This window comes from Mustela putorius, unplaced genomic scaffold (genome assembly GCF_011764305.1).
Source record: "Mustela putorius furo isolate JIRA1106 unplaced genomic scaffold, ASM1176430v1.1 tig00003858_pilon_pilon_pilon, whole genome shotgun sequence".
NCBI classification, from domain to species: Eukaryota; Metazoa; Chordata; class Mammalia; order Carnivora; family Mustelidae; genus Mustela; species Mustela putorius.
In genome coordinates this window covers 39,439,240-39,457,914 of record NW_025422010.1, presented here as the reverse complement: position 1 = coordinate 39,457,914, position 18,675 = coordinate 39,439,240, and the positions used below count along the sequence as shown (strand labels likewise).

At 41.4% G+C, this 18,675-nt stretch overlaps 1 protein-coding gene across 2 annotated transcripts in view; it reads left to right on the top strand.

The window, feature by feature from the left end:
- The window catches only part of EPG5 (ectopic P-granules autophagy protein 5 homolog), a 105,765-nt gene that overhangs the window by 55,680 nt on the left and 31,410 nt on the right, over positions 1-18,675 (top strand). For both annotated transcript variants that reach the window (XM_045065584.1, XM_013055923.2), the window contains exons 25-30: positions 1,300-1,444; positions 3,043-3,214; positions 4,786-4,948; positions 13,005-13,147; positions 15,353-15,509; positions 18,078-18,272. In XM_045065584.1, the coding sequence (XP_044921519.1) occupies positions 1,300-1,444; positions 3,043-3,214; positions 4,786-4,948; positions 13,005-13,147; positions 15,353-15,509; positions 18,078-18,272 (975 nt within the window). The remainder of the gene's footprint in view (positions 1-1,299; positions 1,445-3,042; positions 3,215-4,785; positions 4,949-13,004; positions 13,148-15,352; positions 15,510-18,077; positions 18,273-18,675) is intronic.

Genomic DNA, 18,675 nt, shown 5'->3' with positions numbered 1-18,675 from the left:
GATACGTACTGATCACTAGAGTGAAATGGACATAGTGCGAGATACACAAGACAGTTCATTGGAGTGTGGGAAAAGAATACTGAAACTTCCATTTTCTCTCATTTTACCTGTTACTTATTTTACTTTTTATCATAAGAAAAACTTGACCATACAGAAAAATGGAACAGTGCAGCACACATACCCTTGTCCTCTCTCTGCCTGCTGTGGACCAGGTGTCAGATTTTATCTATAGCCTGTCCACCCCCTTTACCCATGTTATCTCGGAACTAATCCTAGAAAGCATTTGACACATAAAAATTTCAAAGAGGAGGGCTTAAAAGGTATTATAAACAAATAACATTTATGTCTGGAAAATAGTAACAGCAGTTTCTTAATAACATATACCTAAGTAGTGTTCCAGTTTCCGGTTGCCTCATATAGGTTATAAAAGTTTTATTTTCATTTTTACAGTTTGAGTCAGGATCCTCATTTTGTGGTTGGTTGATAGCTCTTAAAGATTTGTTTAATCTACTCATCCTCCCCTTATTCCTCCAACACCCCCCCTCCCCCCAGTTTGTTTGTGGAAGAAACTGGATAGTTTGTTCATAGAGTTTCTCCACAGTCTGGACTTCACAGATTTTATCTTTGCTAGTGTGGTTTAATATGTTTCTCTGTCCTCTGTCTATCCTGTAAAGTGGTATTGGGACCAAGGTCTTGATCTAATCCAGATTCAACTATTTTCAATATATTTGTTATTTATCTCTTTAAAATTTCTGGTTTTTACCAGTGTTTTATAATTTACTAACTCAGTTCTATGTGTATGTAATTTATAAATGTACAGTTGGTAGGGCTATTAAAATTATTTTTTCTGATCTTGGTGTATAATCAAACACCTACTCTCTCTCTCTCTATGTATATATTATATATATATATATATAGACACACACACACACATATAGTTCTTAAAGATTTATATATTTGAGAGAGGGAACATGGATGCATGGGAGTGGAGGGAGGGTCAGAGGGAGAGAATCCTCAAGCAGACTCCCTGCTGAGCATGGACCCTGATGGGAGGTGAGATCTCATGACCCATGAGATCATCACCAGAGCTGAAACCAAGAGTTGGGCGCTTAACTGAATGAGCCACCCAGTCGCCCCTGTTAGTGTCCATTTTAAATGTGATTCATGCTAATACTGGAGAACTTGGTAAGGACTGCCCTGTGCTAAACCTTACTGGTCTACTTTTTAGTTAAATATGTCGTTTTATATGTCAATATGTGATTCATCTGTGGAAGTTAATGTCCTGTGGTTCAATTCTAGGATCTGTGGATGGAATATTTGAACATGGAGCGCATACATTATGAGTTCCAGGAAACCGTTGGTCTGTGGATGCAGGCCACACTGGAGTCCCATTCTCCGCCCTGCAGCTTGTCAGTGCAGCTGGACGTCACTGATCCTTTGTTGGGTGAGCTGAATGAGCATCAGCCCCCTCGAGTGAATGAATGAATGAATGAATGAATGAGGGAATGAATGATTGAATCTGAGCATTGTGGGTTAAGGTTTACACAGTGTATCCCTCCAGTGAGAATTCTTTTTAGGAGTTCATTGTTAACTTGTCTACAACTTAGGGTTAGGTTCAGCTATGAGTGAAAGAAACTCCAGAACAGTAATGGCTCAAATAGGATACTTAATTTTTCTGTAAAAGAAGTTAGAGATAGGGAGTTCGGGCAATAGCTCTAGTCCTGGCCTAAAATGTTGCTTGAGAGAAACCTGAAGAAGCTAGGGGTCTTTAGCAGTGATGAATATCCAACTTTGTTACGTTCTGTGCAAAGAGAAGTTGTTCTAGTGGAAAAACCCTGGCTCTACAGGACGATCCCTCACTTGACCTGTTTGGAATGTTAAATTCCATCTGTTTGGGGTGCAAACAATACAGATCTTTTTGTGCCAAGTAAAATCCTGGCTATTAAATTGTCTTCAGTTTTCTTAAGAATAGAAAATGGAATGCTACATCTGGAATGAAGTTGGAAATTCATAGTAATCCCTTAAGTATTTGTTGACCTGACTTACTGACTTGAGATTTCCTTGACCTCTTGTATCCCCTGTTATCTTACTTTTGAAAAGAGTCAGATCTGTGGCAGCATTTTTCTTCGTGTTTCTCAGTCCCCACCTGTTGTATGGTATGTGTTCAGTGCAGTTCAGACAGAGGGTGGGAAGGTAGGAATTTATTGGATACCTGTGTGTGGTCAGCTCTTTATTAGGGATAGAAATAGAAACATTGAAATTGGATTCATCAGCATGGGACCACATGCAGTCGAGTACAAAGTTGGATGGACAGATTTGCCTTTCTTACACAGCACCTGATTTCTTATTTGTACTCTATTTATTGAGTGAATGAGTAAGTGGACGAATGAATGCATGACAGTATACCCATGTAAAAGAAGTTCTGTGGGAGTTTATGCCCATGACTTTGTTCATTTTAACTCTGCTAGTCTTACCCCTCCCATTCAAACTTCGGCCCAGTTTAAGATTTTTTCACTCTGCTATATTCCTTAACATCCATTTTTTTTTCCTTCTCTTCCCATGAGACCTATCTGGGTGATTACATTAAACTCTTAATGGGACTACCTGCCCTTTCCCCAGTCCATTGTCTGGTGATAGCTACCATCTTTCTCCGGCTTGCTGAGAGCTGTTCACTAAATCTCCTTTGTATGAGTATCGAGTCTAGGCACTTTCGCATGTCACACAAGGCTGTCTAGGATAATAATTTAAGATCATGAGCTTTAGCTCTTTAACTCTCATTAAGGCTTTTCCGGTAGAATTCTGTTTAATCATATCACGTGCTTGTGAGGTCCTAGCTCCTGGTAGAATAGTAATAGCTGTGTGGGGGCTCCCTCAAAATTTGTAATGGAAGATAATGATTTTATTCAGGCCTCTGATGGTTTATATAACTATTCTGTAGATCTTTAGCATTCTTCTCGAATAGGCCAAGGCTTTGCACCCACTTATTATGTTACTACCTCGTAGTAGCCATTACTCAGTAAGTAGGACTTACTTTTCTTTCAGCTAAAGAAAGGGTTCTAAGTAACTTGCGGAAGCATGAGGCTCCCCAGCCTCCCCTTGATCTGCACCCAATGAGGCCTCCTGTGCCAGTCATTTCCTCAGCCGCACTCCTGAGTCAGAAGGATGCCACCCAGCTGGTGCGCACGGACCTGAATCTGTTGCAGCAGCAGGCCAGGTAAGACTGTGAGACCCCCAGGGCTGTGCCTCTGTGCTTACTGCTGTGACAGCTTGGATGACGGAGTGCCTAGAATAACTTCCTCATCAGCCGCCTCTCTGTGAGGATAATTTGACCAGACTGGCCCCATCAGTTACCTCAGTAGCCAAGGTGTGACAAGTCTTTTTTTTTTTTTTTTTTTTTCCCAAAGCACACGAAGGGTTTTTTTTTTTTTTTTTTTAAATAAGATTTTATTTATTTGACAGAAATCACAAGTAGACAGAGAGGCAGGCAGAGAGAGAGAGGGAAGCAGGCTCCCTGCTGAGATCATGACCTGAGCCGAAGGCAGCGGCTTAACCCACTGAGCCACCCAGGCGCCCCGTGACAAGTCTTCTTAATTTGACATTGAAATGTTGTGGTGCTTACATGGGTGGTAAATTTTACATTTCCTGTGGTGGCATTTCTGAGTGTCAGGAGTGCCAGCCAAGTGTTTCTTAAGCTTCTTCTGAGGAGACTTTCTGATACTGGGAAGATGGTGTTGAAAGGGTATCCAGTGACACTGGCTTTCTGTTGTCACTGCTGTGCTCCCTAAGTCTTCATGTTCTTTAGCAAATTGCCACAGGCATTTGATCAGAGTGTGGGCAAGTCATTTAGTGCTCTGAGTTAAAGTAGATACAGAACGACCAATTCTTGAAGGTTTTGATTCTAGCTTGCTGTCTTGAGAGGAGTGTGAGGAGTGAGTCTGTTTTATAGAGTGAGGGAGCCTTATCTTTGTAAACACCACGGGAATCTGTCTCTTATTGGCTTTGTTTCCTTGGCTGTTTTTGGTTCTGGCATTTATTGTGTCTGTGTGTGCATCCCTGGCCCCACCAGTGCATGTTGTGCACACACACACCACACACATAAACACACACACACGTGCCTGCACAGTAATGGAACAGTATGGACACCCATGTACACCCATGTAAAAAGTTAGCTTCCTCCATCTGACTGTTCAGTTTGAGTTGCTAATACCCAAGAAATCACTGGTGCTTACAAGTAAGGTTCCCCTATAAAAATGTTTTAAGTGGGGGCGCCTGGGTGGCTCAGTCATTAAGCATCTGCTTTCAGCTCAGGTCATGATCCAGGGTCCTGGGCTCGAGCCCCGCATCGGGTTCCCTGCTTGGCAGGAAGCCTGCTTCTCCCTTTTCCACTGCCCCTGCTTGTGTTCTCTCTCTCACTGTGTCTCTGTCTGTCAAATGAATAAATAAAGGCTTTTTTTTTTTTTTTTTTTTTTTTTTTAGGACTGCTTTAATCAGGATGAGAGTCTCATTTGCTCTTGTGTCTTTAAGGGTCTGTGTAAAAAACGTCGTTAATGTAATACAGATTCTAATTGAAGGTTTGTTCCTGGCTAAAAAGTCGTCCCACTTGCCCTTCATCTCTTAACTTTCTTATTAAGGAAAAGAGAGGGTTTACACACACCTTTGGTCTTTTTTTCCTGTAGAATGCTAGGTCTTGCTTTCTAGTGTAGGCCGGGGGTAACCAGAAGCCTTTATCACTTACCACGAAGCCTTTCCTAAGCCTTTCGTCTACCTCCTGATGATGTTTTCCAGAACTGCAGCTCTTCGAGAATCTCAGCAGGTTGCCCTGGATAGTGAGCTGTTGGACACAATGCCGAAACAGTACATTAATAGAGAAGAACAGACTACCCTGCATTTGGAGTGTAGAGGCAGTGGTGGTAAGAAGTGCCAAGGAGCAGCCGTTGTCACAGTCCAGGTGAGATTGCTGAAGCTTCTTCATGATTCACAGAAGTTTTCATTTGAGTCCCTAATATAGTATGTTGTTGAGAGAGACAGCAGGAAGTTCACAGCACATGATTCATGTCCCAAAACATTTAATAGTTTTGGAGGGAGTGATTAGCTCCCACAAGGAGCTAACCGTGTATGTCTGTAAGTGCTGATGTGTCCTGCAAGGCAGAAATTCATAGAAAAGCAGAACTACTGAGAAGATCTTTGTGAGAGAGGGGCTCACGCTGACCCCTAGAAGACTGCGATGCGATGCTGACGATTTGGGGTCACTGGGAAGGAATGTGGGAACGGAGTCCTCTGGACTCCTTTAGGGGGAGCTGGCTAGGTCAGTCTACTTTAAGTGGTTTCTGCCTGCGGTGGTGGGAATTCACATTGGAAAGGCTGAGATTTGCATCGAAAAAGAGGATCACTTGGGGGCTCCTGCTATGTGCTCTGGCCAGTGGGGAGCCGCTGAAGACCAATGAAGAGGGCCTTGTGGAAAGCAGGTCAGGGGTGGAGCTTGCCAGCAGGCAGAGGAATATGCGCAGCTTTAAGATGAGGGTTCGACCACCTCTTAGAGTCAGCTTCTTGAGTTGGAAAAACCAACTCAAGTTTGGTCTTTGGGTATTACTGTTATCTTCAGGAAATAAAGGCACAGAGTAGTTAAGTCACACACCCGAAATGACAACAGCCGCCGAGTGGCAGAAGCAGGAAGGCTGGGGCAGTGTGGTTGTAGAGCGTGAGCTCCTGACCCACTGCACCCGGGTCCTTCTCCAAGGGACTTCAGGGTCGCCAGAGCCAGGAAAGGAATGCTTGGAGATAGGCTGCCTATTGCCTGACTACATTTGCACAAATGTAGCTCTTCTTTTGTTAACTTTTAGAAATTAGGGACAATTTATTTTACTATCTCTTGATTATCTTTCAGAATTTCTTTTTGTGCTAATCCACATTTGAGCAGTTCTAATGTATTCCTCATCAGTGTCCTTGGGAGCCTGTTTTCTCTAAAATGTCTTTTCTGAAGTCACTTTTATACTTGTATTTTTCATTACCTTCAAAATTTGTTTCTGATAAAATAACAGCTTCGTAGCATCTAAAGTTCAGAGATCTGATCTGAGATGAGAGACTTCTAAACACTGAGTAATGTCTTTGGCCAGCTGGTTTATAAAGTTAATTTTTTTTTCAGTGTAATTTTTCCCAGTTACTAATACTTTAGTAAGACTAGGTAGGAGCATTTAAGAAGATCATTTGCCGAAGTGATAGAGCTGGAAGACAAGTCTGTCAATTTTGGATGGAGTTTGAGTTGGTGTGAGAAAAGCTGAAATGTATACAGTTCTAATTAAAAAGGGTGTCTTCCAATCTGTGCCTTCACAAATATGGTATTTCTCCATATTTTGGAATTATATCTCTTGGCCAGGCAGTTAATTCTATGCAGAGAGGGGAAATCTCCTAGGATGCATTTTTGTAAGTGACTGGGTGAAGTGAGTACAAAAATGTTTCCCCAGCTCTGTGAAGAGTTGTGAATATTTGTTGCTCCGGCCAAAGAACAGATCCCTTTGCCTGACCTGTTAACTCTTAGGGTCTTGCGGTGGAAAATACCACCAGGCCAGCTGGGGAGCTCTAACTCCCAGCCTGCCAGTGACTTGGCGCTTTTCCTTTTCAGAAATAGTCGTGATTTATCTGAGTCCTTGAATTGAAATTTCTTTACAAATTTTTGCTTTGCTTTGTTGATTCCGAAATAGAAAGGTGTACCTTTGCTAAAATTCCTTCAGAGTGATTTTGATTAGAGGGAAATTGGGAAGTAGATGCTTTATGAGAAGAAGAATTAAATGAATGTGGCTTAGATTTTATTTTATAGACAACTAAAAATACTTCTGCTTTTTTTCAAAAGAAAAATTTGTAGATGCTAATATTGTGTGAAGAAAGGAAGGGGAAAAAAAGGGACAGGGAGGGGAGAAAAGGAAATTTTATAGAAGTCTAAAGAATTTGAAAAAATAGATGTGTTTTGTGGTCATAATCTCATTAGAAATACCCAAGTTTTCTTAAAGCATGCCTGATTTTCTGCTGGCCTTACTAGTTTGCCCAGTGCAATGCCTTTCGGTTCCATTTGGGAAGACCTAGAAACTTGGGAATCCCCATGGATGGCTCCTAGAAGTATCAGTATTGACACAGTACAGTAACTGCTTCAGCCATTATTTTGCTGGTAATGCGGATCTGCTTGGGTGGCTCAGTCGTTAAGTGTCTGCCTTCACTGAGGTCATGATCCCAGAGTCCTGGGATTGAGCCCCACACCCAGCTCCCTGATCTGTGGAAAGCCTCTCCCTCTCTAACTCCCCCTGCTTGTGTTTCCTGTCTTGCTGTGTCCCTTTCTGTCAAATAAATAATCTTAAAAAATCTTAAAAAATTAAAAAAATAAACTTAAGGGTGCCTGGGTGGCTGGTTGGTTGAGCAACTGCCTTCGGCTCAGGTCATGATCCCGGACTTCCAGGATTGAGTCCCACATCCGGCTCCCAGCTCCTTGGAGAATCTGCTTCTCCCTCTGACCTTCTCCTCTCTCATGCTCTCTCTCACTCATTCTCCCTCAAATAAATAAATAAAATCTTTTTTAAAAAAAAATGAATAAACTTTAAAATCTTAAAAAAAAATGTGAGGATAGTGAGCAGCTTTTGTAGTCTTATTTAAGTAAGATTTCTTTAGAAAATTATATGGCAGTTTCTATATTTCTAGGATAGCCTAGGTTGGTTGATACTTCCTGGAATTGAAGATAATAAATTTGTTTGGCTACTCATTGATAGCTATGAGCTAGGTAGAAGAAAGTTGCAACTCTAGCTGTCATGAAGTTAGGGCATTACTGAATCACTGCAAGTCAGTCAGATTTGCTCTGAGTTTTGGTCAGAGATTGTGTCTAAAGCTGTCTCTTGCACAAATGCATGATTTTGGTTATGGATGTTGGGGTAGGGAAGGTGAGTTCTGACTGCTTCAGACTCATCACAGAACTGCCCGTGGGAGAGCACTTGCTGTACAGAAGGTAGGTTGTTATTGTTATACGTAGAATTATAGCTCCTCTGTATCTGTACCTCCTCTGTATTCATGGCTATATCCAGTAGTTTTGATCCTGTTGAACATTATTCTGGGATCTGGCGATGCTGAACGTCAGGAAATGTCTTCTGGTCACTCCAGATCACTAGCCACTTTGCAGTTTCTCTCCGGCATTTCCTCTTTATCAGCTTAACCCTTAGTTTGCCGGTTGCACGTGACGCTTCCCCTGATCCTCTTTGTCATTGTGACATTAGCTGCTTTTGCCTCCTGTTTGTACTGGGAGTTCCTAATCTAGGATGGGTGTGTGAATGGTCTCTAGTGGGCCAGTGAAGCCCCTGAAAGTATATGGAAATTTTTTTTCTGGAGAGTTCATAACTTCAGTAGATCCCCAGTAATCCATGACCACCAAAGGGTTAAGCCAAATATTGATGACTCCCATTCTGCTTTTCTAGTCAGAATTCTCTGAGTTCCAGACATAGATTTCCACTTGCCTATATAACATTCTGTGAATGTCCATGGATACCTTCAACTCAACAGGTCCCAAACTAATCCCACTTTTACCCTTCAAACCCTGTTTTTCCTGTAACAGGAAATGGGGACCTAGGCTTCAGTATCATCGCCCCACCCTCATACTTCCCATCTAGCTACTTTCCAAGTCCTACTGGTTCTGCTTCTGAAATGATTTTACATTTGTTTCTTTCTCTTTGTTCCTGTTGTCCCCAGGTAACCCCACATAGCTTCTCCCCTGAATCATTACATAAGGCTTCCTGTCTATAGACTCTCACCCTGTCCAGTCTGTTTTCCATTCTGCCACTGTTCATCCTTTTAAACACAATCTTATCACATTTGCAGGCTACCATCCAGCATTGGCTCTCCAGTATCTAAGAGGAATAGGACTCTTAGGACACCCCTCCCCCTGCCCATAATCTGTTCTTGATCAGTTTCTAGTGGCATCATTTACCCTTTCCTGATCCCTAAACATTTTCTAGCCACTCAGGCTTTTTCCATTCTCTAAACATGACATGCATGTTCCTACCTTCTCTCTTAGGCATGTGCTGTTACTTGTTGTCCCACACCCATTTGTGAGCTCCTTCCCTTCATCCTTCCATTCTTGGATCAGTCGGTACCTCTTGAGGCCTAGCCCCTCCTTGAGGCCTAGCCCCTCCTTGAGGCCTAGGCCCTCTAGTCAGATTGAGGAATTCTGTCCTCTCATAGCAGCTCCTGCATAAATGCTGTTGTCACCTGTTGTCTTTCCTCCCAGTCTGTGAACTCCTCAGGAGTAGAGTTCCTGTCCTTAGTCATCTGTGTTCCTGTACCATCTAGCATGGGTCCTGGCACATAATAGGTACCCTTTCGTGGCCCTGTATTTGTTGAAAACTCGCAGCAGATCTTTCATTAGGTTGAGTTACAAGTTGTTTGCATTATGATTACCTCTGTCACTGTGACTAGATTCTGAGTTCTTTGAGGGCCAGGACCTTGTCTTACTTGTGTTTCTGTTGTCAGCGGCTCACACAGACATGCCGTGGAACTGTGGTGTTTGAAGGAACAAACAGCTACAGATTTATACACTTCACAAGTGAGCTCCCTGATTTTAACTACCCTCGAGAATTTTGTAGATCTTATTTGGCTGGTAGTTGGAACTTGTTCGTACTAGAAATTAGCAGTCACTCTTTTTTTTTTTTTTTTTAAAGATTTTATTTATTTATTTGACAGAGAGAAATCACAAGTAGATGGAGAGGCAGGCAGAGAGAGAGAGAGAGAGAGGGAAGCAGGCTCCCTGCTGAGCAGAGAGCCCGATGCGGGACTCGATCCCAGGACCCTGAGATCATGACCTGAGCCGAAGGCAGCGGCCCAACCCACTGAGCCACCCAGGCGCCCCTAGCAGTCACTCTTTGATTGTGTTTACCTTAGGCCAATTTATGGCTCAGTTGGCCAACTTAATGCTTTCCATAAAAAAATCTCAACTTTACCACCACATTGTTTCACTTTTTATTCTAATACAAATTCTCCTGGCCGTTCATTCTTGGGAAGTGGTAAGGATGGTCATACTTCAGTACACTACATTATCTCCTGGCTTTGTTCAGAGTACTTCTTACCATTTGCCGAGATCCTCTCATACCACTTGCTTGGGCCTTCTCATGTTCCAGGTAACATGCTGATGACTGCTTACATTACCTCACTTAATCTTCACAAAATGGGGGTGAGGAAACAGGTTCAGAGAGTCTCAAAGACTTGTTGAAGTCACACAGCTAGTAAGTGGCTTAATTGAAATTTAAGCCCACATCTATTTAAATTCAAGACCCATGCTTTCTCCCACTCAGTATTGGAAGATGAAGCCATTTGCTTTTAGCTTTTTCTGCTCCAATTTTAGGACTAGCTGTATCATTTTCAGTAAGCTGATCATCATCAAGTCTCATTTAAATTAACAGGTGTACCATTTTCTCTCTCTGAGTTGGTATGATAGGATCACCTTCTCTTTCAGTGATTAAAGAATTCATGGATTGGATCCATTTTAAAAAATCAACTTCAGGGGAATGACTTTTTATTTTAAATATAAATTTTAGATTAAAATGCATAAGTATATTTTAAATGGCTCATTTATAAAGGTTTCAAATTATATCATAAAAATATTTTATTGCTTCATAGAATTTTTCTGTGAGAGGAAAGCCCTGGAAATTTCCAGCCATCTGCAAATGTTTGAACTATGTATAGCTTGTTTGGGATATACAAAAGCCAAATATATTTTATGGGAAGTGAGACGTGCTGCTTTTGCAGTTGTCTCACCCAATAGTAGCCTGGTATTCCCTAAGGAAATGGGGTGATTTATGATATTCTAATAGGGTTCCTTTTGTTGTACTGTGGCATTGTGGGGCATGTTTGCTGGACCCAGGATTGATTTATTATCATGTGAAAAATTTGGTCAGTTCTAGAAATGAAAGATGGAAAAGACCCACTGAAGGCTTCACAGTATTGTACCAACTTGCTTGCTTTGTCCAGCTTTTACATCGCTTTGTCTCCTCACAGTGACTCAGGCGGAGGGACTCCCAGCACGCGGCTTTGTTGTGTTGTCCGCAACTTCTGGTGATTGTGAGCTGCCAGGCCCTCAGCCCCTCTTCCATCATAGTGAGCAAAGAAAACTCTCCATAGAGTTGGGAACAATGAACAAAAACAAGTAGACTGGGAAATAATGATCATTTTGAGGTGTTTTTGGTGAGAATGTTGCTTTTCCTTTCTCTTGGGCACTGGTAGTTTCCACAGCTTGGGGTAGCAGTTCTGAAGCTCTTGTTACTTGGTCTCGTGTCTGTATTTCCCATTCTGGGAACCTCTGTTCTTCTCTCTTATCCATTGTCTTTCCACTTCCTTCATCCTCACTGTCTTCCTTCCTCCCCTTAGATTCTTTTCCTTTCCACCCTGTTTGGCTGCCTTCTCTCTGGGCCAGCCAGCCGTGTTGCTCACTACTGGGGAAGCCCATGTGAGGAGAATGCAGGGTGTAACATTCCTGCCTTCTGAATGTTCTCATCTCTTCAGCATTCTCTGCTGTGCCTGCAGGATAAGTCCAGATTCCCTAGCCTGCTTCAAAGGACTCCCCCAGGATGGGCCCCCCTGTTCCCTGGACAGACTGCTGTGTGCTGTCCATCTCTGACCCCCCTCCCAGGCTGGGCTTCTCTTTGCTGTCTCTTTGTCCTCCAGTCCTCCACAGTTGCCACCTTAGTTCTATCTTTGTGTGCATCTATTCATATCCAGTAAAGGACATTAGAATGTATGAACAAAGCAGTTATCACATAGGTCACCATCAGTTAATTAGAGTAAAGGGATATTAGCAATCCCCTCAAATAGGAAAGATGTAATCTTAAATAAAGACTAATGTTTTAAATTGAAATAGATTTGGGTAGGGGTTTTTTGTTTTTTGTTTTAAGCTCAGTAAATTCTCCTTTGTCACATCTTTACTGAGAACGAGTAAAAATTTTATTAGAGATGAGCTTTCAGGGATCACTGAATCAGTCAACTACTCTTTTGTAGGCATCCAGCTGATGTGTGCACTTCCTGTATTTTATCTTATTTTGTTGTTTGTTTTATAATTGTATATCTTGCGATGCCTGGGTGGCTCAGTCATTTAAGCAGCTGCCTTCGGCTCAGGTCATGATCCCTGGACTCTGGGATCAAGCCCTAGGTCCGGCTCTCTGCTCAGCGGAGAGCCTACTTCTCCCTCTCGCTCTGCCTGCTTTTGCTTTCTCTCTCTCTCTCTGTCAAATGCATAAAATTTTAAAAAATAAATAAATACAATTGTATGTGCTTTTTTTCTTTCAGAATGGCAAGTGTTTTTATCAACAGCATCTGTGTTATGGTCTGCACATGAGATGTGCAGCTTTAGTGTTTTGAGTTGAACTGTGTGTGATGTTGGGTGGGGAGAACGGAGAGGAGTCAAGGCTCTGGGGAAGGTGCTTGACAGAGGAGGGGTGTCTTGTGCTTCAAGGGAAACCTCAGCGGTTGAAGACATAAGTCTGTTTTTGTTGAGAGCTGGGGAGTCCAAACATAAGTGACAGAGAACATATCCTACAAAAGACTGAATCAGTGATAAACTGAGTCAGGTTTGATTCTTCATGAAAAACTGAGGTTCTTAAATAGTTTTTCTTTTTTTTTTTTTTAAAGATTTTATTTATTTATTTGACAGACAGAGATCACAAGTAGGCAGAGAGGCAGGCAGAGAGAGAGAGGGGGAAGCCGGCTCCCTGCCAAGCAGAGAGCCTGATGTGGGGCTCAATCCCAGGACACTGCCATCATGACCCGAACCGAAGGCAGAGGCTTTAACCCACTGAGCCCACCCAGGCACCCCTTAAATAGTTTTTTGACATTTTTGGTTTTTTCCCCTGACCCATGTTTCATTCATCTGAGAATTTTGAGTTATATTAGTTGTAAATTCTTCATCAAATACTCAGTATATTTGTAGTATTTGTTCTAGAAACATAATAGGAACCAAAAAGTCTGTTGACCATTTAAATTTTTCTTAGTTTGAAGGTATGCATAAGAATGAAGCAATAAGCCAGCATCTTCATGTTTTGCGAAAAGAAGTGAAGCAGTTGCAAGCCGAAGCTGCTAAACCACCGTCACTTCACGTTGTGGAAGCTGCAGTCCATGCAGAAAACTTGATTACGTAAGTTTTGAAGGCATTATTATTTAAAATTCTGTTTTGTTATTATTGATAGTAATCCTACCCACTACCATACCCCCAGGCACCCACTAATTAAATTAGTACAGGGATCAGCAAACAGTGGCTGTTGGACCAAATCTGGCCTGCCACCTCAATTTATAAATAAAGTTTTATTGGAACACAACCATGCCTATTTATTTACTTCATGTATATGGCTTTATGCTGTGATGGCAGAATTGAATAGTTGTGAAAATTGATGGCCCATAAAACATAAAAATATTTACCGTCTGGTGCTCCATGCAATAAGTTTACTGACCCTTGAATTATGAGATGACAGCATATTGAAATTCAGACATGGAGTTAAGTTTTAGATTAAAGTTACATTTACCCAGAAAGTCATCGTTGTCAACTCCAGTTACCGAGCACAGTTTGAAGTGGATTTGCTCAGGGGAAATGGGGCTCTCAGGTGTAGTTGTTCTCTTGCATTTAGCTATTATGGTTTTTCTCTTGGAGCCTCTGGCTTACATTCAATGTCCTCTTCTTAAAGCCACCAGGGCATGACTTGGGAGAGGGGTTGACTCTGCCTTTGACTTTAAGGTAACTGCACGTTCTAGAACCAGCAACTAATCCCCCAGAAGACTGGGGTGGTGGTACAGAGGAGAGCATTGAGTCCCTTTTGTAGGTTGGATTGGGGGACCTGTGAAGAAGGAGATGAGGCGAACAAGGAGTTTGTTTTACTAGCAAAGGAGCTCAAAAGAGTATGAGACTTAGAAGAGGTATCCTTATTCTAGGGTCTTAACTCTATACAGAAATCTTTTTCAGTGTTTTGGATTTTAAAATTTAGAGAAATCAGGATTCTTGTTTTTAAAAATATGTATTATGTAAGGAATATACAGAGTGAAAAAATAATATATTAATTTATTATGTAAGGAATATACAAAATGAAAGAATAATTTATATGAATTACATATAAAATATAAAAGGATAATTTTGATAAGGGTAAGAATGTTAATACAGCTGATCCCTGGGGCACCTGGATGGCTCAGATGGTTAAGCCTCTGCATTTGGTTCAGGTCATGGTTCTGGCGTCCTGAGGTCGAGTCCCACATGGGGCTCCCTGCCCGGTGGAGAGTCTGCTCTCCCTCTCCCTCTGCTGCTCCCCTTGCTTGTGCTCTCTGTCTCTGTCAAATAAATAAATAAAATCTTAAATAAAAAAAAAAAATACGGCTGATCCCCACTCCTCCAGGAGGACATAAAATCATTTCTGTATATTAAAAATAAGTGTTGATTGGGTTATGGACGTTGGGGAGGGTATATGCTACGGTGAGTGCTATGAAGTGTGTAAACCTGGTGATTCACAGACCTCTACCACTGGGGCTAATAATACATTATATGTTAATAAAAAGTAAAAAATTTTTAAAAAGTAAGTGTTGGGCCAAGTTGGAAGATACCCTGTGGAATATTTTAAAGATTTTATTTATTTATTTGAGAGAGAGAGAGTGTGTGTGCTCATGAGTGGGGGGAGGGGCAGAAGGAGAAGCAGGCTCCTTGCTGAGCAGGGTCCATTCCAGGACCCCCAGATCATGACCTGAGCTGAAGGCAGATGCTTAAGTGACTAAGCCACCCAGGCGCCCCACCCTATGGAATCATTTTTTTTTAAGATTTTATTTCTTTATTTATCAGAGAAAGAGCACAAGCAGGGGGAACAGCAGGCAGAGGGAGAAGCAGGCTCCCTGCTTAGCAAGGAACCCGATGGGACTCAGTCCCCAGGACCCTGAGATCATGACCTGAGCTGAAGGCAGACATTTAACTGACTGAGCCACCCAGGTGTTCCCCTCATGGAATATTTTTAAAGTGACATTTGTATGGAGCTCTGAAGGACTCTTTAAGAATATTGCCCGAAGATGGGGCGCCTGGGTGGCTCAGTGGGTTAGGCCGCTGCCTTCGGCTCGGGTCATGATCTCAGGGTCCTGGGATCGAGTCCCGCATCGGGCTCTCTGCTCAGCGGGGATCCTGCTTCCTCCTCTCTCTCTCTGCCTGCCTCTCTGCCTGCTTGTGATCTCTGTCTGTCAAATAAATAAAATCTTAAAAAAAAAAAAAAAGAGAGAGAGAGAGAATATTGGCCGAGAAACGTAGGGTACCAGAGAAACACTTGTGAGTCTGGATTGTCCTCCTGTAGACCAATGTCTCACCTACATTTTCCTGTAGGGCCTTAGTGAATGCCTACAAGTTGCAGCCTACCCCCGGGGTGCAGAAGGTTGGCATTAGCCTCTTCTTTACGGTTGTGGATTATGTCAGTGATGAAACTCAGCGTCATCCTCCCACAAGGCAGTTCTTTACATCATGCATTGAGATCTTGGGCCAGGTAAGGTCTCTGTGTGTTTTTAGCCATATTCACGTACATTGTGTTCCTGTAGCGGCCTCATTGGTTACAGTCACGGTTGACTTCAGGCTTACCTCACGGAGTCGGACTCTTTCGTAAGTCAGAAGCCCTTTAAACTGTTAACTTCTCAAGATGTGATTAAAATTGTTGGTATAGATTTTTTGCTTCTCAAACAAGAGATACAAAGTTATTCATATTGGAAAGTCTCTGGGGAGACATCAGACTTTCATACACTTTTGGAGTTGTTAACCATAACATGATGAATCTCTTTATTGTTTATAAAACGCTCTCTAGTCCATCCTCACAGTGACTATCTGATCGATGCCATTCTCATTTTAGAGATGAGAAAACTGGTCTCTAGTAGATGAAATGACTTGTGTAAAGAATATAGCGGGTCAGTGCTCGGGCTGAGCCTGGATCCCAGGTCTTCTGCCACAGCAGTCTGTGTTCGCTCCACCTCCCCCCTTGCTGCCTCCTGGTTGCTGTTCTCAGTCCCCGTTTATTTGTTTACTTATTTGACTTACTGTTAAATACATGGATATTTAAAAAGGCGAGAGCAATGTATCCATGCATATTTATGAAATATGTCCTTGAGGAAAGGAAAGCCACTTGATGGAAAATGTGTAAACAGTAACCAGGTACTCTCACCAAGTTGCAATGGAATGAGTACTTACTGGATACTTATAAGGAGGTGATGCAGAGCAGATATTAAGATGGACTTTTAAAGTTTTCTTCTTGACTTTAAAATTGATGTGTGCTTATCATAAGATATGCAGACAGTATAAAAACTATAAAGAAGAAAAATTTCTCAGAATTCTAACCTCCTGAAGATACCTGTTACCTAACTAACATTCTATTATAGTTTGTCTTGTATATGTCTGCATGTTAGTGTATGTGATGTACCTGTGTAGAAATGGTACCACATTCCTGCATATAACTAAATAGATGGAGTTAGACATATATACCCAGAAATGGGCAACTGCTGTTTTGTAACCTGTTTTTCATTCAAGCACAGCTTTTAGATACTATTGTATGTTAATAAATACAGACTGATCTCATGGTGTTTAATACATGGTGTTCCCTGGTACCCATACATTGTGATATGTTGAGCCCGAGCCCTCTGGCTGGCTATTCAGGTAGTCTGTTTTGCTGCAGTGAGCATGAGAGAAATATTCTTTTTTTTAAAAAATATTTTATTTATTTATTTGTCAGAGATCACAAGCAGGCAGAGAGGCAGTCAGAGAGAGAGGAAGGGAAGCAGGCTCCTTGCTGAGCAGAGAGCCCGATGGATGTTGGGCTCGATCCCAGAACCGTGGGATCATGACCTGAGCCAATGGCAGAGGCTTTAACCCACTGAGCCACCCAGGTGCCCCGTCTGAGATAAATATTCTTACATATCTCTGTGAACTGTTGGGACTGTTTTTTCTAGGATGATTTCCTAGAAGTATGGTCGCTATGTCAAAGAGACTAGTGTTTGATGCAGATTGTGACAGTGCCCTCCTAGGAAGTTTTTACCTGTCGCCACTGTCACAATAGGGTTTGAATTTAGTGTTCTCCAAACCGTAACCAGTGTGAGGAAGGATTATTCTTTTTAAGTCTTTCTAATCTAATAGGGGAAGTGAACTTTGTTATTATTTTAAGTTACATTTTTTTTAAGCACTTGTTCACTTGCATGATTTTCCATATGTGTATTGGCCATTTAATTATTTTTTGTGATTTTCTGGTTATTGTCCTTTGCATATTTTATGTTGTAGAATTTCTGTTTTTGATTGCTTTGAAAGAGCTTCTCTATCATTCTAGTATCTGCAATGTGTTCTGAATTGGTTTTTCTACTTTGTCATTTTCCTTTAATTTTATCGTCCTTTTTGCCTTATGGAGGTTAAAATTTTTATATATTCAGATCTCTGTCTTGCTTTTTATTATTTCTGCCTATGATCCAGCTTATCAAAACCTTTTTTTAAACATCTTAATTTTATTTTTATTTTCATGTTCCAAAATTCATTGTTTATGTACCACACCCAGTATACTTGACCCTGAAATTATTTAAAAACTTATATCCAGTACTTAGAATAGTAGAACCAAGTTAAAACAAGGTGAAGTTATCTTGATTATTAAAGTTAGCTTTAATTATTAAAGTTAGCTTTTTAAAAGTATTAAAAGCACGTCTCAGTAAAACCTGTAACATAGAGGTTTTGTTTTCTTGACAAAATGCAGAGTCACTTGGGATGCTTAGTAATCATGGTAGGTACTTGCAAATTTCTGGATTCAAATTATCCTAATCTTATCCTAATATTTTAATCTTTTAAAAATTCTCTGTGGCTTATCCAAATCAAGTTCACGGATAATCCAGAGTTTTTAATATCAGCATCACTGGAAGTGTTAGGTTATCTGTGTTGATTTTAGATTTTTTTGATTGTTTCACATTTTCATTTAGAAAAAGTTCTGTTTGCCTTTTATATTAGCCCTTAAAGCTTGGTTGCTTAAATAAAAATTTGGAGGGGGGCAGCAGTGCAGAATCTGATGACATTTTCCCTTTCTATTTCTTTCAAGGTGTTTATCAGTGGCACTAGGTCAGAATGCAGGAAAGTACTGGAGACCATTCTGAAGAACAGAAGGCTGTGCTCTCTGCTGTCTCCTTTCTTCACTCCCAACGCTGCGCCCACAGAGTTCATTCAGCTCTATGAGAAAGTGGTGAAGTTTCTAAGTGAGGACAACAGTGATATGATTTTCATGCTGCTGACCAAGGTGAGTTGTGATTCCGTCCTGATGCTACCATGGAAATGTAGGCTCTAGTGTTATTTCCCACTCCGTAGAAATGAAGGGTCTCCTTGGAGTTCCTTTTCCTGGTAGACCCTTTCCACATTTTGTATCATCTTCAAGCAGCCTCATCCCCATCTTGTGGGGGCAGTGGCTGTGTTGTATAGGGCAGTCTCACTCCACATGGTGGAAAAAGGACTTCGCTCTCAAGCCCTCTTTAGAAACAGTACAGCCTTGAAATATTCATAACAGTAATTTAGTGCATCCTTCTTTTGAATATATCCTGAATTTATGCTGGAAATGTGTTTGATAAATGAGATGTCATATATCAAAGTCTCTCATATTTGGAATAAGCCAGATAGAAGCAAATTGCCTTTGTCCTCATTCCAAG